The sequence below is a fragment of the Schistocerca serialis genome, chromosome 5 (assembly GCF_023864345.2).
Source record: "Schistocerca serialis cubense isolate TAMUIC-IGC-003099 chromosome 5, iqSchSeri2.2, whole genome shotgun sequence".
NCBI lineage: Eukaryota > Metazoa > Arthropoda > Insecta > Orthoptera > Acrididae > Schistocerca > Schistocerca serialis.
This window is the reverse complement of record NC_064642.1, coordinates 625,529,893-625,556,739: the sequence shown is the minus strand read 5'-3', so window position 1 is coordinate 625,556,739 and position 26,847 is coordinate 625,529,893. Positions and strand designations below refer to the sequence as shown.

Here is a 26,847-nt window from a genome sequence, read left to right as displayed (position 1 = left end):
AGCACCGTGTCGGCAGTCATCGAGCATCAGCAATATGTCAACAAACTCATTCACGTGTATACCATATTTATTCCATATAAGTATCCATGCCCCCCATGAACCATGGACCTTGCCGTTGGTGGGGAGGCTTGCGTGCCTCAGCGATACAGATGGCCGTACCGTAGGTGCAACCACAACGGAGGGGTATCTGTTGAGAGGCCAGACAAACATGTGGTTCCTGAAGAGGGACTGCAGCCTTTTCAGTAGTTGCAGGGGCAACAGTCTGGATGATTGACCGATCTGGCCTTGTAACATTAACCAAAACGGCCTTGCTATGCTGGTACTGCGAACGGCTGAAAGCAAGGGGAAACTACAGCCGTAATTTTTCCCGAGGACATGCAGCTTTACTGTATGATTAAATGATGATGGCGTCCTCTTGGGTAAAATATTCCGGAGGTAAAAAAGTCCCCCGTTCGGATCTCCGGGCGGGGACTACTCAGGAGGACGTCGTTATCAGGAGAAAGAAAACTGGCGTTCTACGGATCGGAGCGTGGAATGTCAGATCCCTTAATCGGGCAGGTAGGTTAGAAAATTTAAAAAGGGAAATGGATAGGTTAAAGTTAGATATAGTGGGAATTAGTGAAGTTCGGTGGCAGGAGGAACAAGACTTTTGGTCAGGTGATTACAGGGTTATAAATACAAAATCAAATAGGGGTAATGCAGGAGTAGGTTTAATAATGAATAAAAAAACAGGAGTGCGTGTTAGCTACTACAAACAGCATAGTGAACGCATTATTGTGGCCAAGATAGACACAAAGCCCATGCCTACGACAGTAGTACAAGTTTATAAGCCAACTAGCTCTTCAGATGATGAAGAAATAGATGAAATGTATGACGAGATAAAAGAAATTATTCAGGTAGTGAAGGGAGACGAAAATTTAATAGTCATGGGTGACTGGAATTCGTCAGTAGGAAAAGGGAGAGAAGGAAACATAGTAGGTGAATATGGATTGGGGGGAAGAAATGAAAGAGGAAGCCGCCTTGTAGAATTTTGCACAGAGCATAACTTAATCATAGCTAACACTTGGTTCAAGAATCATAAAAGAAGGTTGTATACCTGGAAGAATCCTGGGGATACTAAAAGGTATCGGATAGATTATATAATGGTAAGACAGAGATTTAGGAACCAGGTTTTAAATTGTAAAACATTTCCTGGGGCAGATGTGGATTCTGACCACAATCTATTGTTTATGAACTGCAGATTGAAACTGAAGAAACTGCAAAAAGGTGGGAATTTAAGGAGATGGGACCTGGATAAACTGAAAGAACCAGAGGTTGTAGAGAGTTTCAGGGAGAGCATAAGGGAACAATTGACAGGAATGGGGGAAAGAAATACAGTAGAAGAAGAATGGGTAGCTCTGGGGGATGAAGTAGTGAAGGCAGCAGACGATCAAGTAGGTAAAAAGAAGAGGGCTAATAGAAATCCTTGGGTAACAGAAGAAATATTGAATTTAATTGATGAAAGGAGAAAATATAAAAATGCAGTAAATGAAGCAGGCAAAATGGAATACAAACGTCTCAAAAATGACATCGACAGGAAGTGCAAAATGGCTAAGCAGGGATGGCTAGAGGACAAATGTAAGGATGTAGAGGCTTGTCTCACTAGGGGTAAGATAGATACTGCCTACAGGAAAATTAAAGAGACCTTTGGAGAGAAGAGAACCACTTGTATGAATATCAAGAGCTTAGATGGCAACCCAGTTCTAAGCAAAGAAGGGAAGGCAGAAAGGTGGAAGGAGTATATAGAGGGTTTATACAAGGGCGATGTACTTGAGGACAATGTTATGGAAATGGAAGAGGATGTAGATGAAGACGAAATGGGAGATAAGATACTGCGTGAAGAGTTTGACAGAGCACTGAAAGACCTGAGTCGAAACAAGGCCCCGGGAGTAGACACCATTCCATTAGAACTACTGATGGCCTCGGGAGAGCCAGTCATGACAAAACTCTACCATCTGGTGAGCACGATGTATGAGACAGGCGAAATACCCTCAGACTTCAAGAAGAATATAATAATTCCAATCCCAAAGAAAGCAGGTATTGACAGATGTGAAAATTACCGAACTATCAGTTTAATAAGTCACAGCTGCAAAATACTAACGCGAATTTTTTACAGACGAATGGAAAAACTGGTAGAGGCCGACCTCGGGGAAGATCAGTTTGGATTCCGTAGAAATGTTGGAACACGTGAGGCAATACTGACCTTACGACTTATCTTAGAAGAAAGATTAAGAAAAGGCAAACCTACGTTTCTAGCATTTGTAGCCTTACAGAAAGCTTTTGACAATGTTAACTGGAATACTCTCTTTCAAATTCTGAAGGTGGCAGGGGTAAAATGCAGGGAGCGAAAGGCTATTTACAATTTGTACAGAAACCAGATGACAGTTATAAGAGTCGTGGGGCATGAAAGGGAAGCAGTCGTTGGGAAAGGAGTGAGACAGGGTTGTAGCCTCTCCCCGATGTTATTCAATCTGTATATTGAGCAAGCAGTAAAGGAAACAAAAGAAAAATTCGGAGTAGGTATTAAAATTCATGGACAAGAAGTAAAAACTTTGAGGTTCGCCGATGACATTGTAATTCTGTCAGATACAGCAAAGGTCTTGGAAGAGCAGTTGAACGGAATGGACAGTGTCTTGAAAGGGGGATATAAGATGAACATCAACAAAAGCAAAACGAGGATAATGAAATGTAGTCGAATTAAGTCGGGTGATGCTGAGGGAATTAGATTAGGAAATGAGACACTTAAAGTAGTAAAGAAGTTTTGCTATTTAGGGAGTAAAATAACTGATGATGGTCGAAGTAGAGAGGATATAAAATGTAGACTGGCAATGGCAAGGAAAGCGTTTCTCAAGAAGAGAAATTTGTTAACATCGAGTATAGATTTAAGTGTCAGGAAGTCGTTTCTGAAAGTATTTGTATGGAGTGTAGCCATGTATGGAAGTGAAACATGGACGATAACTAGTTTGGACAAGAAGAGAATAGAAGCTTTCGAAATGTGGTGCTACAGAAGAATGCTGAAGATAAGGTGGGTAGATCACGTAACTAATGAGGAGGTATTGAATAGGATTGGGGAGAAGAGAAGTTTGTGGCACAACTTGACTAGAAGAAGGGATCGGTTGGTAGGACATGTTTTGAGGCATCAAGGTATCACAAATTTAGCATTGGAGGGCAGCGTGGAGGGTAAAAATCGTAGAGGGAGACCAAGAGATGAATACACTAAGCAGATTCAGAAGGATGTAGGCTGCAGTAGGTACTGGGAGATGAAGAAGCTTGCATAGGATAGAGTAGCATGGAGAGCTGCATCAAACCAGTCTCAGGTCTGAAGACCACAACAACAACACAAATATCCATTGCGGACCGAAGGTCGTTCAGTTGAGCATTCCTAACTGCCTTGGTTACTGCAGCGTAAGGATTCACTCTACGATCTAAACGATCATAACTGCAAACGGCGCATTAAGAAAGTTTGACACCAGAGATATTTTCATATGGCCCACACGTCGTTCATAAGGCACATTAAGATGTGAAGTCATGAAAATCACTCGTTTGAACACCTCACTTAAAAGAACATTCCGCCACCATAACATCCGTCTGAACACAGAGAGCTATGTACGGCATGTTCCATGCAGCACTAAAACTTTGAACGTTTCTATCTCTGTACTTAAAACTGGGTTTAAATTTATTTGTTATCTATTGCTTTAAATACATCAGCTACATGATAGGAAGATAATATTAGAAAGATATAGTTCGCTGTTGGAGCTCTCTGGAAAATAACTGAGAAAACTATGTTCATAAATCTACAAAAGAGTGTAGCTTCTTACACTCACTTATCTAAATAAATATTCCTTGCACTTATTATTTTGTAAGTTACGGAGTAAAATTCCTATTATGAAGCACCCTGTATGTTGCTTTAATTTTTTAGTCTGTGCAAGCATATTGCACCTAATGGTCCATGTTGTATTGACACTCGCAGTAATCAAATACAGTAATGGAATTTCGTTCCGTCAACTTTCTTATCAAGGCGAAAAAATGACTAATTTATTGATATAATAATGCGACACAAATCTGTGGTTAGATGTTTAGCAAGTAACAAGTAATTTCACAAAGATTGCATACTGAAGTGTCTGTAGTCATTTAGACCAGGAATGTGACAGTAACACATAACAGGTCCTACCACGCGCTCTGAGTTTGATGGAGGATCAAAATAGAAAAACCTGGTGTAAGCTGACGAAAAGTGTTGACGGAGGTAAAAGGAAAAGAGTGGGCTCGGACTCGTTCCCTGACCCACTTGCGGTCGCAGGGACGGCCGTCGCGTGCGGAGAAAGTTGCGTTACGCGGCTGTGATTGCTTTTTAGGAGTCGAGGGCTGGACTCGGTGAAACTAGCGGGCACGTGTTTACTTTCTGTTTCAGGGGGCCGACTGCACATCCAAGCCCGCGTTTCAGTATGGGGCTCTGTTTGCGCTTCCCGACGCCGAAAATGTGAGGCTATCAGATACTCTCATTTAATTCGTGTGATAGTAAGATTCTCTACGGGATTCTTAGAGAAGAAACGAGGTGAAAATTGAATTGTGAATAATAAACGACACGTTTCAGTTCTGTTGAGACAAGGTATTGTTTGTACTCTTATAGTTTCAGACGAAATAATTACTGGCCAAAGACAAATATCTGTCGCTAATAGAAATGAATCTTGAAGTTAAAAATCATCACGTCAGCCTCACAGAATATTTAACAGACTGGTAAACTCCGTTGCTGTTGGATAGGGGCAAACATTTTTCTATTCCAGATGTACTACAGTTCATAATAAAAAATACCGCTTATAAATGACAAGCACAATGTTGTGTGTGAGGCCGGCTCGAGTGGCCGAGCGGTTCTAGGCGCTACAGCCTGGCACCGCGCGACCGCTTCGGTCGCAGGTTCGAATCCTGCCTCGGGCATGGATGTGTGTGATGTCCTTAGGTTAGTTAGGTTTAAGTAGTTCTAAGTTCTAGGGGACTGATGACCTCAGAAGTTAAGTCCCATAGTGCTCAGAGCCATTTGCACCTCACAATGTTGTGTGTGTTAACTTATTTTCCAGAACGAATTTTCGCTTTGCAGCGGAGTGCGTGCTGATCTGAAACTTCCCGGCAGGCTGTGGCTAAGCCAAGTCTCCGCAGTATGCTTTCTTCCAGGAGGACTAGTCCCGCTGGGTATGCAGAACTTCTGCGAAGTATGGAAGGCAGGAGCCGGCCGGTGTGGCCGAGCGGTTCTAGGCGCTTCAGTCTGGAACTGCGCGACAACTACGGTCGCAGGTTCGAAACCTGCCTCGGGCATGGATGTGTGTGATGTCCTTAGATTGGTTAGGTTTAAGTAGTTTTAAGTTCTAGGGGACTGATGACCTCAGATGTTAAGTCCCGTAGTGCTCAGAGCCATTTGAACCATGGAAGGCAGGAGATGAGGTACTGGCGGAAGTAAAGCTGTGAGGGCGGTTCGAGAGTCACACTTGGAGAGCTCAGTCGTCAGAGCATTTGCCAGCGAAAGGCGAAGGTCGCTGTTTCGGATCCACATACAACACACAGATTTAATCTAACACGAAGTTTTAATTTATCTTGTTTAGCGGATCCAAACTTACAAAGGCATCATCGTACTTTAAAGTCTGATTATGGACTTGTAAGCCGAAACTTGTTTACAAAATAAATTAATACTGTTGGTCAAAGACAATATTTATAAAGATGGACTTCTTCTATCAAGAAACGGTGGAAGAATACTTTAAAATCTGAAACGGAAATTTTCTCAGCTATGATACTGGATAAGAGATGCTTTTCAAGTACCGATAAGGCAGTAAAAATAGTTCTAAACAAATTAGTTCTGATATTTTAGAGTTACGTGTCATCTTTGTTCATGTATAAGCACTACCCCGTTTCCGTTGTAAAGTCAGTGACGCAATAAGATTAAGTTAATGAGGAACTTTGCTTTCAAAATTTCTAATGTCAAGTTTGGTTTTTTGTGCCACGAAGCCCGCAGTGATGTAAAAATAAAGGATTAAATACAGCTGAAATGGTTTGTTAACACCCAAGGTGATTACTCATAGCTGTGATTGCTGTCACACGCATTCATTTATGTTTCTTTGCGTACCAACGATACTAGTACTACCGTTAATCTAACAAGTGTTTCTTGTTTGGCACAAATTAATCCAATAAAACGCAGCTTGTATATGTTAATGATAAAATTGTTTTCGAAATGCAGAGTAGGCAGCCTCAGCCGGTGAGACATAGACTGATCATAGAGGACACCTACATCATACCCCTAAGAAAGTAAAATGCTTAGCTCGCTGGTAACGTGCTTGCAATCGGGCCCGGGTTCGATTCTCGGCCAGCTTGGAAATTTTCTCCGCTTGGGGAGTGGGTGTTGTGTTGTCCTCATCATCATTTCATCCTCATCGGCGGCGCGCAAGTCGCCCAATGTGGTGTCGAATGAAATACGACTTGCACTTGGCGAACGAACTTCCTCGAATAGCGGCCTCCCGGCCAACGTTTCCATACGCTTATTTCCATTTTTTCCATTAATAAAAAAGTGTTGTGAACCAATTTTAAGCAGATAAGTCCATCATCTATCATCTTAGAAAACGAGGAGAGCGTACAGCACCTGTTCAAGTCTATTTGAATATTGTTCACAAGAATAATCTCGGCAATGTGACTGTATTTAATGTGCACAAGTGAAGGATTTTTTCATCTTAGTTTTTACATCGTGATCTTGTGCGTCTTCCACCTTCTGCCATAACTGGAAACAGACCACAACACAACAAAGAAATCTCAGTGAAGATATAAATGCTCTGAACATTCCAAGTTAGAAACTCTGAACTGAGAAATAAATATTGTTTATAAAGAGAAAATATTTGCCTATTTTTAGATCTGTCGGGAGAATTGGTAGCTTGAGAGAAACTACTGTTGCTTTCATTCTATACGTTCTTCACAAGTGTCAACAGGAACGAGTGCCTTGGTGAATAGCAACGTCAAGAAAGCAACCGACAAGGTGAGAGCTTGACCGAACGGAAAACAGTCACGTGTTTCTAATTTGCATCACACTGCGTCTATTTCACACTTCGTGTCTTTTCATCCTCTTGTTACAGTTACTTTAGTATTTGTATCTTTACATATTATGTTGATATAGATACAAATGGGATTGACAAGTTACAACACACGAGCAAATAATCGATCTTAATCGTTTGACAATCTAGGCATAAGCACGTTTCGCAGGGAAAGTAGTGAATGGGGTCAAAAGTGAAAGTAAAGCCACGCCATACAGTTCTGACTTTCAGTTTTGCGTTTTTGTTTCTAGTAGGAGTGGCAGAAATGAAAAGCCTCACGTTTCATTCCCAACTGGAAGCTTATTTGCTCCTAAGACAATGTGCCCTCGTGTGATTCATAATTTTGAGAAGCTTTGCCATTCCACCTTCATAGACTATTAGTGCCATATCCAGTAAAACTTTGGTTAAGCGAAACTGCAAAACGACAGACTCAAAATTCTTAGAAGAAATCCATTCAAAACAATGGACAGCGACTTCACTGTTGACAAAACTGGAAATGTTTACTGTTTGCTCCCATTACGTCACCCATCGATGACTCCTGTGGACCGAAAACGTGGTAACGTATACCTTTATATGGGTAACCCATTGCCAGCACAATGGATACCCACAGTCGCTCATGTCATAAACTAAAAATGGAGGACAATCTAAAGGCACGTACACCAAAATTAAAAACGTACTTTTCCTCGATTGAGCACGAGTACACCCTGGAAATGTGCAGGTAATGACCAATGTTCTCTCTGTTCGTTAAACTGGCAATCAGTGCCTAGTAAACAGTGTTCAGTGCTCAGTTACAGAAGTCAAACACCAACTCTGATTCCGTATCTATTCGTTGCGACAGGTATCCTAATTATTCATAGTTCATCATTATTGTAAGACAGAAACGCAGGGGAAATTATAATATACGAAACTTTGTACATCCCTTAAACCAGAGGTGGGATTTGTTCTCGCTCAAAGATATCACAACATAGACAAAGAAAAGAGAGACATAGGTAGTGATTCACTATTTGAACATTTGTGAATATAAATTTGCTCTCCATAACGGGAAATATCTTTGCAAGAATTTTGCTAAACAGGTTTCGGAATAGTTTCTAAAATCTATTCCCTGCCTCTCACCGTGGCTTCCGCTACTCCAGAGTTACCATTGGCATGATAGTCTGTGCCAGACAACTGCACCAAAATGTTGAATAAGAAGGACCCCTGCGACTACAAAAGTCTTTATTCAAATACACGACCGGTTTCGTGAACTATATTTGCATTGTCAGCTACCTGTAGTCAGTTCAGAGAAGCGATCTGTTTAAAACCGGAGAAAGCACTATTTCCTCTTTTAAGCAGATTGCTTCTATGGAATAACAACAAACACCTGATAATGCATATATAGTATGTGAAACCGTTCTTGTCCTTGAATAAAAATTTTTAGCAGTCACAGCGATCCTTTTTTATTCGAAACGGAATATTTAGACTGTGGATGGCCTACACACAAAGTGTCATGTAATAGAAATGTTAACGATAACGCAAGCCTCTCTTCTTAGTGCAATATGATCTAGAAAAGGCCTTTGCCATCGTACTTAGAGATGAGACAGGGATGGTTTGTAGGCTTATTGTGTGCCCTGCGTATTTTGTAAGACTGATATAAGAACTCCTTGCAGTATTATTGGTCAAATTCCGAATCAAATAGACATCTCCGAGAATATTCTGGTCAAGAGTTAGGTCTCATACAGACTGCGTACTCATACCCCCGTTCACGGCCCCATTTTTATTGGCCATGCTATAAGAGACATAATCTACAAACAACGTTAATGTTGAAATTAAATAATGTGCTGACAGAAGACTTCTTAAACTAGCTAGACTTCACTTAAATAGATCGGTCAAACTCGTACAGATAACAGAGATGATTTCAATGATTCTGCAGCCCAAATACGTGAAAAACTGCAGTCAACTGTTTCAAGAGTGTTCACAAGCAATTTGGCCTGACTATGAACTTTCAGAAAAACAGTGTCGTACAACCTCTCCATGAACCCCTCTTTAAGAATACAAAATCGCCACCGTAGGAGGTAAATCACTTATCCTTCGATGAAAGTATTTCTTCGGAACATTGCACATCTGAAAGAGAAGTGGAAAACAGAAACCTTGTTTCCTCCACTTGCTTTGGACACTACTCTCGGTAGGCCCTTCTCAATAAAGCACTAAAATGAAGGTGACCCGGTGAGATGCAAACGAAACGCAGTCGGTTGCAGAAGCTTTTGGGAAGGAAATCATCAATGTCCGTTTAATGAAACCATCCCCGGTTTTCGCCTTAAAAAGATTCAGGAAATTTATGAAAAGTCTAAATATGGATGACAAGTCGGGGTAATCCTGAGACAACACGAATAAGCAGTATTGATACCTTCGTCCTTAGCATCTTAAAAGATAGGAAGCTGAAGCTCGGCGAATGCGGAATATGGAGCAAATCCAAACACTACCCCCACGTAAAGTTAGGTGTAAAATCTGTGGGTGCAAGATTGTGCCTGATTTGTTTCTTAAACTGTCAGATTCACCAACATCAACAATTTTCACACGAAAATACAGAAGAAGAAGGGATACTCGGTATCGAGTGGCAATCGACAATGTCTCTGAATGAAGGGTTTCTTCCAAGGACTTTCAAAGGCAGTATGCAGACAGTCAAGTTAATAGGAAATAACATTTTCTTTCAGCACTAAACATGAAAGAGAATGCTGAAAGGTGGAAGGAATGTATAGAGGGGCTGCGCAAGGGACATTAATTTCAAGGCAGAATTGCAGAATGGGGAAGCGGAAGTAGATGATGAGATGGGATACATTATACTGCGAGAAGAATTTGACAGAGCACTGTAAATCCTAATCCCAAACAAGGCCCAGGAGTCGACGACATTCCCCCAGAGCTGGTGATAGCTTTGGGAGACCCAGCCATGACAAAACTATTCCACCCAGTGTGAAATCTACACGAGGAAGGGGAAATACCTTCAGACTTCAAGAAGATTGTAGTAACTAAAGATCAGAAAAAAGCAGGTGCCGATAGGTGCGAATATTACAGAACTTTCATATTTGCAAAATATTGACACGAAATCGTTACAGAAGAACTGAAAAACTGCTAGAAACCGACATTGGGGGAGATAAGTTTGGTTCCAGGATACATTTTGGAACACAAGAGGCTGTTCTGACCCTACGACTTATATAATAAGCTAGATTAAAGAAAGGCAAAGCTAAGTTGTGGACTTAGATAAAGGTTTTGTCAACGCTGCCTGGAATACATTTTAAAGACTGCAGCGGTAAAATACAGGGAGCGAAAGGTTGTATACACTACTGGCCATTAAAATTGCTACACCAAGAAGAAATGCAGATGATAAACGGGTATTCATTGACAAATATATTGTACTAGAACTCACATGTGATTACATTTTCACGCAATTTGGGTGCATAGATACAGAGAAATCAGTACCCAGAACAACCACCTCTGGCCGTAATAATGGCCTTGATACGCCAGGGCATTGAGTCAAACAGAGCTTGGATGGCGTGTACAGGTACAGCTGTCCATGCAGCTTCAACACGATACCACAGTTCATCAAGAGTAGTTACTGGCGCATTGTGACGAGCCAGTTGCTCTCCCACCATTGACCAGACGTTTTCAGTTGGTGAGAGATCTGGAGAATGTGCTGGCCAGGGCAGCAGTCCAACATTTTCTGTATCCAGAAAGGCCCGTTCAGGACCTGCAACATGCGGTCGTGCATTATCCTCCTGAAATGTAGGGTTTCGCAGGGATCGAATGAAGGGTCGTAACACATTTGAAATGTAACGTCCACTGTTCAAAGTGCCGTCAATGCGAACAAGAGGTGACCGAGACGTGTAACCGATGGCACCCCATACCATCACGCCGGGTGATACGCCAGTATGGCGATGACGAATACACGCTTCCAATGTGAGCTCACCGCGATGTCGCCAAAGACGGATGCGACCATCATGATACTGTAAACAGAACCTAGATTCATCCGAAAAAATGACGTTTTGCCATTCGTGCACCCATGTTCGTCGTTGAGTACACCATCGCAGGCGCTCCTGTCTGTGATGCAGCGTCAAGAGTAACCGCAGCCATGGTCTCCGAGCTGATAGTCCATGCTGCTGCAAACGTCGTCGAACTGTTCGTGCAGATGGTTGTTGTCTTGCAAACGTCCCCATCTGTTGACTCGGGGATCGAGACATGGCTGCACGATCCGTTACAGCATGCGGATAAGATGCCTGTCATGTCGACTGCTAGTGATACGAGGCCGTTGGGATCCAGCACGGCGTTCCGTATTACCCTTCTGAACCTACCGATTCCATATTCTGCTAAGAGAAATTGGATCTCGACGAACGCGAGCAGCAATGTCGCCATACAATAAACCGCAATCGCGATAGGCTACAATCCGACCTTTATCAAAGTCGGAAACGTAATGGTACGCATTTCTCCTCCTTACAGGAGGCATCACAACAATGTTTCAACAGGCATCGCCGGTCAAATGCTGTTTGTGTATGAGAAATCGGTTGGAAACTTTCCTCATGTCAGTACGTTGTAGGTGTCACCACCGGCGCCAACCTTGTGTGAATGCTCTGGAAAGCTAATCATTTGCATATCACAGTATCTTCTTCCTGTCGGTTAAATTTCGCGTCTGTAGCATGTCATCTTCGTGGTGTAGGAATTTTAATGGCCAGTAGTGTACAACTTGTAGAGAAACCAGAGAGCAGTTATGGGACTCGAAGGGAAGCGATGGTTGAGAATGAAGGGAAGCGGTAGTTGACAATGTAGTGAGACAGAGTTGTAGCCTATCGCCGGTGTTATTCAATCTGTACTTTTGAGCGAGAAATAAAGGAAGCCAGAAGAAAATTTGGAGAATGAATTAAAGTTCAGGGCGAGGAAATAAAAACTCTTAGTTTTGTCTGTGACATTGCGATTCTGTCTGAGAAGGCAAACGATTTGGAAATGCAGTTAAACGGACAGGATAATATCTTGAAAGGAGGATATGAGATGAATATTAACAAATGAATGGCAATGGAATGTAGTCGAATTAAATCAGCAATGCGAAGAGAATGAGATCGGGAAATGAGACAATAAAAGTAGTAGATGAGTTTAGCTGTTTGGGCAACAAAAATAACTGATGAGGACCGAAGTAGAGAGGATGTACGCAATGCGTCCCAGCTCCGCTAGGACTGGTTGTATGAAATTCCAAACTCCAATGCTATCTCGTGGAGAGTTGCGGCATTGCGATCCTTGGGTTTCAAGAACAGCCGTATAGAAGGTGATCGGCAACCTGACTGAGAATGTAGCAGTACCTGTCTGGTACTCGTTGGAAAGTGGTGGTGGAGCAGCGAGGCAACATCATGTTAAGTTAGTCAAATCACGCCAGGGAACATCTGATATGACGAAATGTGTTTATGCTTATGACTGTTTAAGTTGTTCAACTGTTTTTCGGTGGTATGCTCTATTTAATGACGGGATGAAGGACATTAAGGACGTGCTACGAGCATCAAAGCCGCTAACAAGTCGCACAGACGAAAATGTGCAAGAAATAGCCGACATCATTACATCAGATACATGTGTTTCTGCACGACTCTTCGAAGAGCTGTCAGGAATATGGAAAACTATTGTGCACACAATTCTGGCCGAGGACTTGGGTAAAAAGAAAGGCTGTGCGTGGTTTGTGTTGCACGCACTTTCAGGTGATGAAAACCAGGGCAGGATCCAATACTGCAAAGACCTGTTACAACGAGCCCAGACTGATACTGATTACACAAAATAGATATTAACTGGCGACGAGAATGCTGTTTCCAGTACGAGCCTCTTAAAAAGTGGCAGTTGAGTCCACAGAAGCCGAAACCAAAGCCAGTCCGCTTGCAGAAGAACAGTGTGAAGTCAATGCTAACAGTTTTCGTCGATCACAGGGAGTCTGTATGAGAAGGGCAGACAGTAAATTCTGGTGGCTTGTAAGCGAGAATTCATCGAATTCGACCGGAATACCGATGGGCAGGTTCCTGGTAGCTCCCGCCCATAAAGCCAAGACCTTGCGCGAGATTTTGGCCAACAAACGGATCACAGTCCACGATCATCCGCCGTATTCGCAGGATTTGGCCCTTGCCGATTTGTAGTGGTTCCGCAAAGTGAAGTTGGCAATGAATGGACACCGCTTCGACGCAGTTAATGACATCCAAGAAAACTGTGTTGTAGTATTAAATGAAATTCCAAAATAGGACTAAGTGGCTGTTTCAAATCACTTCTAAAGCGATTTCAGCACCCTTGCAACTGCCAAAGGTTTGCCACCGCACTATTCACCCCGATGTCGTGTCTATTTTGACGACTACCCCTCTTCAGGGGTTTGATTTTCGACTATGACCGTCGGGGGCATCTGTGGTGCGTTAATGTGGCACTGTTTTCACCTGAGGATGCTGCTTTAATGCAGCGAAACCAGTTGTCGGAATAAACACCAAGTACAGCTACCTTGAGGTTCATTTTACTTCCATTCATTATGAAGTTTAACGGCTGTGGCTGCCCGCATTACAAAGCCCTATGCCTGAGATTTAGGTTTGAACTCCGCAGCACGCCAATCAGCGATGCTAACCGCAACTTTCCGCTGCTTGAACCACAGGTCGCCGCATATTTTAAATTGATACCCCGCCGCGTTTTTGTGTCTTTATGTGAAGGTTAGTGTTAGGTTTTTCTATTAGACGGACTAATTCACGAGGAATGTTTGTTTGCATTATAAATAAATCTTACGGCTATAAGTACTGATTGGCTATAATTAAAGTGCAGCTACTGACGCATCTGGCTGAGAAAATTGTGAGATATGCTACTTCGTTCATGCAAAAGCGATTTACGCCGAAAGAAAAATTGTTCCACTTCTGGACACCAAGTGTAAATCTGGTGGCGCTGTACACCGTTTGTACGACAGTATGACATCCATGCTAATACAATGAAATGAACACCCTTAGCTGCTTACAGGCGTTGACATACGTCAACGGGGACAGATGAAAATGTGTGCCCCGACCGGGACTCGACCCCGGGATCTCCTGCTTAAATGGCAGACGCTCTATCCATCTTCTTCTTCTTTTTTTTTAATCTCATTTTGTTCTATACTGTTCGTTGAATTTGTTCGTGGCGGACGTCCGATGACACACGTTCAGGTTGGTTGTTGTTCCGTGTACTCAGTTTTTTTTATTTTTTATTTTTTTATTACAGAGAGCAGCTAACCCTCTGACCGAAATCCATCTGAGCCACCGAGGACACAGAGGATAGCGCGACTGCAGGGATTTATCTCTGGCACATGTCCGAAAGAACAGATACCATCTTAGTAGCCGGCCCAAGTGGTCGAGCGGTTCTAGGCGCTTCAGTCTGGAACCGCGCGACCGCTACGGTCGCAGGTTCGAATCCTGCCTCGGGCATGGATGTGTGTGATGTCCTTAGGTTAGTTAGGTTTAAGTAGTTGTAAGTTCTAGGGGACTGATGACCTCAGATGTTCAGTCCCATAGTGCTCAGAGCCATTTGAACCATTTTTGAACCATCTTAGTATGTATATAATTAAGGCTCCCCGGCCACTTGACCATCTTCTTCTTCTGTGCGAAAGCACAAACAGTGCCCGAACTCTTACGGGAATCGGCAACGCACCGCGAGTAATGAGTATAATGGGCGGGGGCACTACGAATGTAGTGCGGGACAATACGTTGTGAATGTGGGTTTCGCGGGAGGCGTGCCAGAGATAAATCCCTGCAGTCGCGCTATGCTCTGTGTCCTCGGTGGCTCAGATGGATAGAGCGTCTGCCATGTAAGCAGGAGATCCCGGGTTCGAGTCCCGGTCGGGGCACACATTTTCAACTGTCCCCGTTGACGTATGTCCGAAAAAACAGATACTATCTTAGTATATATATCCATGCCGTTGTTCGACAAGCCGTGACGTGAGTGCACAGTATGGCTATTGAAAAGAGAGACGTGCGCTGTAGTGAAACTGTTTAATGTGACCGGCAGCGGTTTCAGTGCTGCACTGACATAGTATCGTCGACTGAAAGGCCTGAGAAAAGGGCCGATGTCACTAAATCGATGAAAGCAGATGATAATGAAATTCGAAAACAAAGGTGATCTCGGTGTGGCGCCTGTAAGAGGATCGGGTCCTCTCCCTTTGGAAGTTACTGAAGAGGTTGCAGTTGCTGTAACTGACCGTACAGCACGTGCTCCGGGTTGTCATAGTGCCTGCGTATGTTACGACTTGCGCATGTTACGAGAATTGTCCATCCCATGGTCAATAGTACGGGAAGTTTTTCGATTTATTTTCCACTGGTACCCGAACAAGAACCAGACGGTGCAGCAACTGACACCACGTTATCCGCAGCAACATTCTGCATTATTGCTCTTCGGTTTCTGGTACGTATTGAAGTTTATGATATGTGATCGGGCAGTGTTCTGTGGAGTGAGGAGGCACAATTTACACTAAAGGGTGCCGCGAATTCACAGAAAAGCGAAATATGAGGTACAGTTAAACGGCGAGTTAGGCATTGTCATTCTAATCGCCGTATGTGACTTTTTGGCGGGTGCCGGCCTGGGTGGCCGACCGGTTCTAGGCGCTACAGTCTGGAACCGCGCGACCGCTACGGTCGCAGGTTCGATCCTGCCTCGGGCATGAATGTGTGTGATGTCCTTAGGTTAGTTAGGTTTAAGTAGTTCTAAGTTCTAGGGACTGATGACCTCAGAAGTTAAGTCCCATAGTGCTCGGAGCCATTTGAACATTTTTGGCGGGATGCCAAAGCACTTTTACTCTCGGTCCGTTCTTCTTTGAAGAAAACGCAACCAGAGGGTTCAAAATGGCTCTGAGCATTATGGGACCTAACTTCTGAGGTCATCAGTCCCCTAGAACTTAGAACTACTTAAACCTAACTAACCTAAGGACATCACACACATCCATGCCCGAGGCAGGATTCGAACCTGCGACCGTAGCTGTCGCGCGGTTCCAGACTGTAGCGCCTAGAACCGCTCGGCCACCCCTGCCGGCGCAACCAGAGAGTCTGGAAGGTGTACCGTGAAGTCTGTATGTTTCGAGACCACTTTGTACAGCAGGTGATTGGTGCTTTGGAAGAGCACAACTGTGCGCAAACCAATGTTTTCCTTGCAATACGGGAGAACACCTCATGTCGCTCGCCCAGTGAAAGATCTGGTTAAAGCTGCTGTGCAAGACCGTGTTATTTACATAGGTTTTCCAGATGCTTCGACAGCAAGATGACCTAATGTGAATCAGTGTGACTTTTGACTCTTGGGGATATCTAAAAGAAAGCGTTTACTAGGAAAATGTTCTGTCTCTACCTGATCTCACTGCCAGTATAGAGGAAGACGTTTCTCAGATTGCAGATTGTTGATCAAGTCATTTTACAAATACAGCATCTCGCCGCCGTTTCGGGTGTTCATATTGAACAAATTGTGTAAGTAGCGGGTAAGAATAAAATCAGCATTGTGCCTTTCTCACTTTTCCTATCTTTTCTGCTCACGACCCGTTCCTCATGCTTTGCATATGGGAACATTTCTATACGTCTTTCTTCCATTCACAGCGCCAGATTTGCAGCTAGAGGGTACAATCGGATTTTTTTTTTTCAGCGTAAATCGGTTCACATTAACGCATTATAATATTTACCAAGTTTTTTTGCCATACGAAAATTACTGCTCACACTGCTGTACTTTCATCATACCCGTCCGGCACTTAGTTCTACCAATGTGAGGTCGGGGTGAGCCGCTGGTGTTAATAGATGAAGTTTCAGAAAGCAAGATTAACCAGACTTACATGTGGCAGACTTTTGACTCGTCCATCACCAACTGCAAAATCTTGGGTTGTTGAGTGGGTAAAAGTTTTTCGCTGGGCTCGTAACGTCTGGTCGCGGAGGATGTCGAATTTATTGCAAATCACTCGACAGAAGTACGAGGAAAATTCCCTTTGTGATACGTTCTAGCAAGCCGGATGCCAAGATGAAACGTAGTTCAAAATTATGATTGCAACATATTCAAATAATTCTTGTTGTTTGTAGTGCGTTCGGGCCAGTCAGTTTTTATAAAGTGAATTTAGCGTGGCGTGTACTCCTTATAGTGTTTCTTTGTTATAGCAGCGAAAACGTCTAATGAATTTTCAGAAACATTAACGAGGTAGATAATGAATTCTTGGCGTGAAACAACACGAAGTAATTTTGAGCGCCAATGGCTCAATGGTATACTGTTATTGTCGATTAATATATTGCTTATCTCTCAGTACATATTACTAAATTAATTTTTGTTTCTGTATGTGAAAGTTGGTCTCAGAAATTACTACAGAGATTTTGATGCGATTTAGAATAATAGACAAACAGATTCACAAGTAAGATTTGTGTATACGCCAGATAAACTGTCTGGCCGTGCATATGCTTTGTGGTACCTTTGTGAATCCTCCTCTTCTAGCCGACCAAACACTGGCAGTGAAAATTCCAACCACCACCTAGATTCAAATCCGTTACCTCCTAGTCGATCGTCACCGCACAGACATGCGTTACGACCTCGGCAAAGTGCAGTTTGATGGCAGTATTCTCCGACACAACAAGTACTCCAAGAATCTTGATATAACACTCGACCTTAATATAAGGGTGTTACATAAAGGTACGGCCAAACTTTCAGGAAACATTCCTCACACACAAAGAAAGAAAATATGTTATGTGGACATGTGTACAGAAACGGTTACTTTCCATGTTAGAGCTCATTTTATTACTTCTCTTCAAATCACATCGATCATGGAATGGAAACACACAGCAACAGAACGTACCAGCGTGACTTCAAACACTTTGTTACATGAAATGTTCAAAATGTCCTCCGTTAACGAGGATACATGCATCCACCCTCCGTCGCATGGAATCCCTGATGCGCTGATGCAGCCTTGGAGAATGGCGTATTGTATCACAGCCGTCCACAATACAAGCACGAAGAGTCTCTACATTTGGTACCGGGGTTGCGTAGACAAGAGCTTTCAAATGCCCTCATAAATGCAAGTCAAGAGGATTGTGGTCAGGAGAGCGTGGAGGCCATGGAATTGGTCCGCCTCTACCAATCCATCGGTCACCGAATCTGTTGTTGAGAAGCGTACGAACACTTCGACTGAAATGTGCAGGAGCTCCATCGTGCATGAATCACATGTTGTGTCGTACTTGTAAAGGCACATGTTCGAGCAGCACAGGTAGAGTATCCCGTGCGAAATCATGATAACGTACTCCATTGAGCGTAGGTGGAAGAACATGGGGCCCAATCAAGACATCACCAACAATGCCTGCCCAAACGTTCACAGAAAATCTGTGTTGATGACGTGATTGCACAATTGCGTGCGGATTCTCGTCAGCCCACACATGTTGATTGTAAAAATTTACAATTTGATCACGTTGGAATGAAGCCTCATCCGTAAAGAGAACATTTGCACTGAAATGAGGATTGACACATTGTTGGATGAACCATTCGCAGAAGTGTACCCGTGGAGGCGAATCAGCTGTTGATAGTGCCTGCACACGCTGTATATGGTACGGAAACAACTGGTTCTTCCGTAGCACTCTCCATACAGTGGCATGGTCAACGTTACCTTGTATAGCAGCAACTTCTCTGACGCTGACACTAGGGTTATCGTCAACTGCACGAAGAATTGCCTCGTTCATTGTAGGTGTCCTCGTCGTTCTAGGTCTTCCCCAGTCGCGAGTCATAGGCTGGAATTTTCCGTGCTCCCTAAGACGCCGATCAATTGCTTCGAACGTCGTCCTGTCGGGACACCTTCGTTCTGGAAATCTGTCTCGATACAAACGTACCGCGCCACGGCTATTGCCCCGTGCTAATACATACATCAAATGAGCATCTCCCAACTCCGCATTTGTAAACATTGCACTGACTGCAAAACCACGTTCGTGATGAACACTAACCTGTCGATGCTACGTACTGATGTGCTTGATGCTAGTACTGTAGAGCAATGAGTCGCATGTCAACACAAGCACCGAAGTCAACATTACCTTCCTTCAATTGGGCCAACTGGCGGTGAATCGAGGAAGTACAGTACATACTGAAGAAACTAAAATGAGCTCTAACATGGAAATTAAGCGTTTCCAGACACGTGTCCACATAACATCTTTTCTTTATTTGAGTGTGAGGAATGTTTCCTGAAAGGTTGGCCGTACCTTTTTGTAACATCCTGTATATATGGGAAACACAACAGCCAAGATAAAGACTCGCAACGGCATCATTGAGAGGTTGTGTGGCACGATCTGGAGGATTTCGATGGAGACACAATACACAGTTCAACAACACGATGCCTATGATTTCTGGTACAATCACACCAACTCCTGTCTACTGGCTTCCCCTGCTAAGCAATATCTACGCGCCATGCATTCGCAGGACTGAAACCCTGCTTAGAGATTACCACGATATACAAGAGAATAATGAACTACCCAGTCATCACGACATACCCGTCTCCCAAAGAAATAGGCTTCGTTAGAGACACCCCCCGCTGTTGTACGCTGAACAGCTAACTACAAGTAACACCAAAGTAAGAGATCTCTGGAACAAGAACTGCCAGTACATCGGAAATGACCGAGAACTGAAATAGTTCGAGAGATATAATTCTGATTCTGTGGGTGTCGGGCTTGACAGGAAACTGTGAGTCAAACTGAATAGAATTCGCACGGAACGTGCTCGATGCTTTGACTCACTCTATAAATGGGGTATTGTGGAATCTCCGCATTGTTACCGTGGTGCGCTGAAACAATCTGTCAGACATATAAGAGAGCAGTGCTTCCTACGATGCTATAAGGGCATGTGGAATGATTTTATATACGCCAATGTCACAGTGTTGGAATGGGTTAGAAACCTAGATACTAATATTTAGTCTATTTATTTTTGTTTTACATATTATAAATGTACTGCATTTGTGTGCTATACGAATAATGACGATGATGATGAGCGACCTAGGTTGTGGTGGCAGGTTCAGTAACGTATATCAAGTGGAAAAACTGATCTGAGAACAGAACGAAGTGTGCAGTTTAACGTTGTGTAGATGGCGAGGTCTTAAGTAATTGTGACGAATAGTCTTGTTCATATATTTCTCTTAAAGTTGTCATTTTGTGTGTTTTGTGCAAATGGAGGAAGTGGTGCACTATGCAGGGAGTTTCAAAGTGTTTCCGACAAACATTAAGGGGTGAAAGGCCATGTCATGGGGAACAACTTTTGTTTGAAACAAAATGTTCTCTGGCGCTTTCCAGCGACGCAAGTCATCCTTTAGTATTCGTAGAGCCTGGGGCGACAAGATTTCACCGAACTAGCTGGGTCTACTAACCGGGTGTGCTCCTCGCTACCTACTACAGTAAACTGATAGTGATTTACTAAATAAATAAATAAATATATATATAAAAATGAGTATCTTAAGCGGAGAAAGATATTTCACATGACTGGATGACAGGAAAAACACGTTGCTTACAAACGTCGCAGAGTGCCTACGTCCTGCCGCCTGTCAGGGGAATAACAAAACGATAGCCAGTGTCGCTGGGAACCGTCAGCGAACATTTTGACTGTAACAAAAGTTGTTTTCCATGACGTGGTCTATTACCCATAGATGTTTGTCGCAGAGACTTTGAAACACCCAGCATAATGAATTGCTTCAGACGATATATCACCAACAGAAAAATATTAAATATTGGTGAAGTTTTATAAGCAGTTAATATCATGTCACTATGCTTTATTGGCTAAATTCAAATGTATCCGAACTCACTGAGTTCTTCCTCTGCAACCGATACATTTTCGCACGTACGCTGCTGTAATTTTCCTCTTTTGAGTAATCTTTGTGTATTGATAAGCAAAAGATAGACGTAGAAGCCGAAATTAGCGGACTGTACTAGACGTGAAGAGATTTCTCTAATACACTGGACAGTCATATTAACGCCACCAACCGTCAAAAGCTAGAATAATCGCCTTTGGTAGCGCAGGACGTGAAGGAATAGAGTGAACTAGATTCTATAGGTACTGGTAGGGATGTGGAGCCATGCCGACGGAAGTGCTGTGGCCAGCGTTTGAGGATCCATGGCGCGAACTGCCCTGCCGAGGTGGTCTCCCAGATTCTCAATTGGTTTTAAATTCTGGGATGTCTGGTGGCCAGAGCAGTACGGTAAACCAATCCTGGTGCTCTACGAACCACGCAAGTACACAGCAAGCTGCGTGACCCGTTGCATTGTCCTGCTGATAGACGTCATCGTGGAAAGGAAAAACACTTAGGGTGAACATGGTCCTCAAGAAGATATGCATTCTTGATCCATTGTGCCTTCCAGAATGATGAGATCACTCACGAAAACGTTCCCTCCTGTTTGCACAGTGTTTTAGATGTTTCATTCAAACACACCAACGGCCGTCTGTCAGGTAGAGCATAAAACGTCATCCAAGCCTACCTGTCACCACTCAATGGACGACCAGTTGCGTTACTGGCGTGCAAATTCCAGTCTTCGTCACCGATGAATAGCAGTCAGCATGGATGCATGCTGCGGAGGCCCATACGCAGCGAGGTTCAAAAAATGGCTCTGAGCACTATGGGACTTAACATCTGTGGTCATCAGTCCCCTAGAACTTAGAACTACTTAAAACTAACTAACCTAATTACATCACACACATCCATGCCCGAGGCAGGATTCGAACCTGCGACCGTAGCAGTCGCGCAGTTCCGGACTGAGCGCCTAGAACCGCTAGACCACCGCGGCGGGCTCAGCGAGGTTCGCTGAACGCTCGTTGAGAAGACACAGTTTACAACCATCCTTGACCTGAAAGTCAATGTTCATACCCTTTTCGACGTCAGATAAATCATTTCATTTCCGCACTACAACGACTGCACTGTTGTCTGCGTCATCCCGACACGCTTTATACACCCTCCTCTGCTAGAGCGATGACCTGCCGCCTGTGAGCTGTTACTGCATGTCTACGTCGAACATAGGAGATGGTCACATTAATGTGACTGGGCTGTGTAACTGCAGCTGTACTTCTCTTGGAGATGATAAACAAGAAGTACTTCCCGAAACTTCAACTACAGATGGTATAATAACGGTTTTCGGCTCATAAGCTGTATAAAATACCTGACGTCATAGGGATCTCAGTAAAAAGAGTGCGATACATTTTTAACAAGAAGAATTAACAATGAGAAATAGGGATGCCACCTAGCCAAAGGTAAATGTAACGATTTGTTACTGTGAATGAGACATGGGCCCATAATTTCACGCTGTCAGTCTAAACTGTTGGTGAAGACTGTGGTCTTCATTCCAAAAAGGCAGAATATTCAACTGCTGCGAAGATTAAAGATCACGGTTGATGGTTTGTGGAATGCAAAATGGGCTTCTTCCTATTGGTTGTCTTGTAAAACAGTACCTGACAACAGCTATAGAAATCCCTTGGGTCAAACTGTTGAAAACAAGCCTGGGAAAATGCTTACATTAAAAAAAAAAAAAGAAAGAAGTCACCTTTTATCAGGACAGTACGATTCTCCTCAACGGTGCTTTGGCTACGGGAAAACTGACATATTTAAAATACCGACTGCTCGACCTACACTATCTGATCAAAAGTGTTCGGACACCCCTTTGTTCAAATGGTTCAAATGGCTCTGAGCACTATGAGACTTAACTTCTGAGGTCATCAGTCCCCTAGAACTTAGAACTACTTAAACCTGACTAACCTAAGGACATCACACACATCCATGCCTGAGGCAGGATTCGAACCTGCGACCGTAGCGGCCGCACGGTTCCAGACTGTAGCGCCTAGAACCGGTCGGCCACACCGGCCGGGCACCCCTTTGTAATTCGGAACTGACCCCTGGATGCCACGAGAGGCGAAACCGCCAACATAAAAGGGGGCGGGGAGACTTGTACCAACAGTAGAAAAGCATTAACAGCGGAACGGATCCGTCAGGAGAGCTCAGCGACTTCGAATGTGGACTAGTCGTTTGATGCCACCTGAGTAACAAATCCATCAGGATCATTTCAACCAATCTAATTTGCCAAGTCTGCGCTGATGGTGTGACTGTGAAACGGAATGCGGAAGAACAACCACGAAGCAATAACCACAGCTTTACCGTGACTAAGGAGACCTTATGCACTGACAGACAAGAAGCGTCGAGCTTTGTGGAAGGTGATTGTATAAAATTACATGAAATCAGCGGAACAAATGACTCCTGAGTTGCAAAGTACTACCAGCAGCCCAGCTATCATAGTGTCTTTGCCTAGGGAGTTGAAACAATGGGATACATTTGGTGACCATACATTTCTGTAATCAATGCTAAGCGACGCTGGAGGTGGTATGAAGAGCGAGACTATTGGACAGTGGAGGATTGGAAACGAGTGATCTGAAAGGGTATGGCCAACTTCCTTCCCATCCTTCCCTAACCCACTGGGACCAATGTCCTCACTGTTTGGTCCCCTCCCCAAATCAACCAGTCACCCAACCAACCAACGAGTGATTTGGAGATATGTATGCCGCTATACCTAGTGGCAACCCGATGAAAGAGTTTGGGTTTGGCGAAAGCCCGTCGGCGTGACCTACCATTATGTGTAGTACAAACAGTGAAGTATGTGGGAGGTGGTGTTACAGTACAGGGCTGTCATACGTGGTTAGTGTGCTATCTTCTTATAGCCCTTAAGAAAACGCTAAATGTCGAAGGATATGAACACATTTTACAGAATTGTGTACTGCGTAAAGTAGGGGAACAGCTCGGAGACGATAATTGTTTTACCAGCGTGACAACGCACTTTGTCAAGAAACAGCATCTGTGAGGCAATGGTTTGTGGACAATAACGTTCCTGATATGGACTAGCGTAGACAGAGTCTCAAGCTAAATCCAACAGAACAGCTTTGGGGTCAGTTAGAACGTTGAATTGTCTCCATATCCCAGCGTTCAACAGCACTGCCTGTTCTGGTTTCTGCTCTTAAGGAAGACTCGACGCATAATGAAGCACTTCATTAAAAGTCTCCCCAGCAGAGTTCAAGCAGCCATAAAGATGAACAGTGGACACGCTCTGTATTAATGTCGACTAATAAGTGTCCACATACTTTTGGTTGAGGTATTGAACAGATTTGGCCTCCTTCTGATTGCCCTCGACCAACAGTTAAGGAAGTATATGACTTGGAAACCTTTTGAGCCCAATGACAAGTATACGAGATTTTTGCAGTCCTGCTAAGGATAGTGTTTACTCACTGAAAAAATGTCGGACAAAGTGCTGCTCAGCTTCGATGTATCTATGTTTAAAGAACTGCTTTTTGGCACCACTATAAAGTGCTGTACTTTATATTTATTTACATATGACAATTTTCCGTCAAGAGGTCATCTTCTAGTCACGGGTTAACATTATACAAGGTTAAAGGAAGGTTCCATGGCGTCAAGTACATAATTGTTTTCAGTCCTTATTCATGAGACTGCTTTGCACAGACAGTATGCTGAATACTGCTATGGACTGCCAGTTTCTGCGTATGGTGATTGATGAAAATTGTATGAGATAATCGATGCACCTCTATGTGACAGATGCTGCAACTAAAAGTAGTTAATCTATTTGACGACAGGAACCTTTCTTTAAACTGATGTGATTGTAATTCGTGACTTGAAGATGATCACTTGCCTAAAACTGGTTTTCTGTGAGCAACTGCAGAATACAGATTTTCTCAAAAGTACATTTACATAAGAGCAGACCATTGGAAATTGTTTTTTTTTTTTTTTTTTTTTTGTTTAACATACGCAATCTTTCAATCTCACGAGCGGAGATGTCTCGCCGACTGTGAGCGCTTGATGATGGTGGTATTTCCACTAATAGTAGTAGCAGAAGAAGGAAAACAATAAACAATAATACGTACAGTGTAGTAATTGACAGCTGCTTCCTAGGGAATTTGGAAAAACGGGATCAGTATCCGTGATAACGATCGATGTTGTACGACAGCGGCAGAAGCTGTTCACCGGTATACTCACGTTGTCTGGAGCTGAGTCCTGGTGTTGGTGGTCGGTGGCGCAGCTGGCAGGGAGAGCCTGCAGCAGCAGTAGCAGCAGCGGCAACAGTAGTGCGCGGCGTCGCATCTCGCTACATGTCGCTGGAGCTGGAGTCGTCGGCCGTTGCCGGAGCGGCTGTCGGGCGACTGGAGGCTCCGCGGCTGGAGGCCAGCGCTTTCTCCGCCGGAGAGGGAAACCTGCCGCTGCCGGCGCCCGCCCCCACCCCGCGCGCCGTCCGCACCTTCTCGGTCGCGGCCGTGGAGGAGGTCACTACCGCGCCGCCGTGCCGGGTCGGCCTTTCTACACCTATCTGATCCTTGCATAACTGCCACGTTACTTGCCATGTCGCAGCCATACCGTCTTCCTCGTAGGCGGGAAGCGACAAGAAACAAGCGATGCTCTTTACCACACGAGTCGAAAGGCCAGCGAAAGAAAAAATTCGGGAAATTTTTGCGATTTTTTTCCGTATTGGATGCTCTTGAACTCTGCCACTGTTACTTTAAAGGATACTGTTGAATAATGTCTGCCACCAGTCTGAAGGCTGTTTATTTAAATCACGACCATTTTCGTACTTCAGTTTCGTTTCCAAATTCACTGTTGGAGTTCACTGGCGCACCTAATAGGCCAATTGCGTGATTTTGACTGGGGCAACGTAAGTGATACTATTGCACATTTATTGTGAAAGTAATCATTTGAACGACCGTATTCCGTGCGGCTGGTCCCGGCGGAGGTTCGAATCCTCCCTCGGGCATGGTTGTGTGTGTTTGTCCTTAGGATAATTTAGGTTAAGTAGTGTGTAAGCTTAAGGACTGATGCCCTTAGCAGTTAAGTTCCATAAGATTTCAAACATATTTGAACATTTTGAACAACCATATTCCGATATTCAAACATTAAAGCGTTAAATGTTGTTAATTGTTGAGAGACGTGAACTCATAGCATCAAGCGTGTTTCCTTTGGAAAACACTAATTATTGTCAAAGAGATGAGACCTGTGAGGTGCACAGAGGATAAACACATTAAAGACCGCAATATATTACATAACTCCATAGCCACACTATCAGATTATAATAAGACGTCTCACATAAAACCGGTATTGGTGATTGGTATGCGTTGTCCATCATGCGCATTATTGGCCCCATGTTATTCAATTACACCTTAAACAGTGCCAGATACATAAAAATCTCTGAGTCTTCCTATGCACAGTCAACTGATGCAGAGAAGCTGTTTATACACTACTGGCCATTAAAATTGCTACACCACGAAGATGACGTGCTACAGACGGGAAATTTATCCGATAGGAAGAAGATGCTGTGATATGCAAATGATTAGCTTTTCAGAGCATTCACAGAAGGTTGGCGCCGGTGGTGACACCTACAAAGTGCTGACATGAGGAAACTTTCCCACCGATTTCTCATGCACAAACAGCAGTTGACCGGCGTTGCCTGGTGAAACGTTTTCGTGATGCCTCGAGTAAGGGAGAGAAATGTGTAACGTCACGTTTGCGACTTTGATAAAGGTAGGATTGTAGCCTATTGCGATTGCGGTTTATCGTATCGCGACATTGTTGCTCGCGTTGGTCCAGATCCAATGACTGTTAGCAGAATATTGAATCGGTGGGTTCAGGAGGGTAATACGGAACGCCGTGCTGGATCCCAACAGCCTCGTCTCACTAGCAGTCGAGATGACAGGCATCTTATCCGCATGGCCGTAACGGATCGTGCAGCCACGTCTCGATCCCTGAGTC

General features: G+C 43.8%; 1 protein-coding gene and 1 non-coding gene across 2 annotated transcripts in view; one reads left to right on the top strand and one right to left on the bottom strand.

Moving 5' to 3' along the window:
* The window catches only part of LOC126481382 (trypsin-1-like), a 112,956-nt gene extending 87,692 nt beyond the window's left edge, over positions 1-25,264 (bottom strand). The window contains exon 1 of the mRNA XM_050105096.1: positions 25,087-25,264. Within this exon, the coding sequence (XP_049961053.1) occupies positions 25,087-25,191 (105 nt within the window). The 5' untranslated portion in view covers positions 25,192-25,264. The remainder of the gene's footprint in view (positions 1-25,086) is intronic.
* Trnat-ugu (transfer RNA threonine (anticodon UGU)) lies at positions 14,867-14,940 on the top strand. Its single transcript has one exon. It is a non-coding gene; the product is annotated as a tRNA-Thr (tRNA).
* Positions 25,265-26,847: the final 1,583 nt, after the last annotated feature.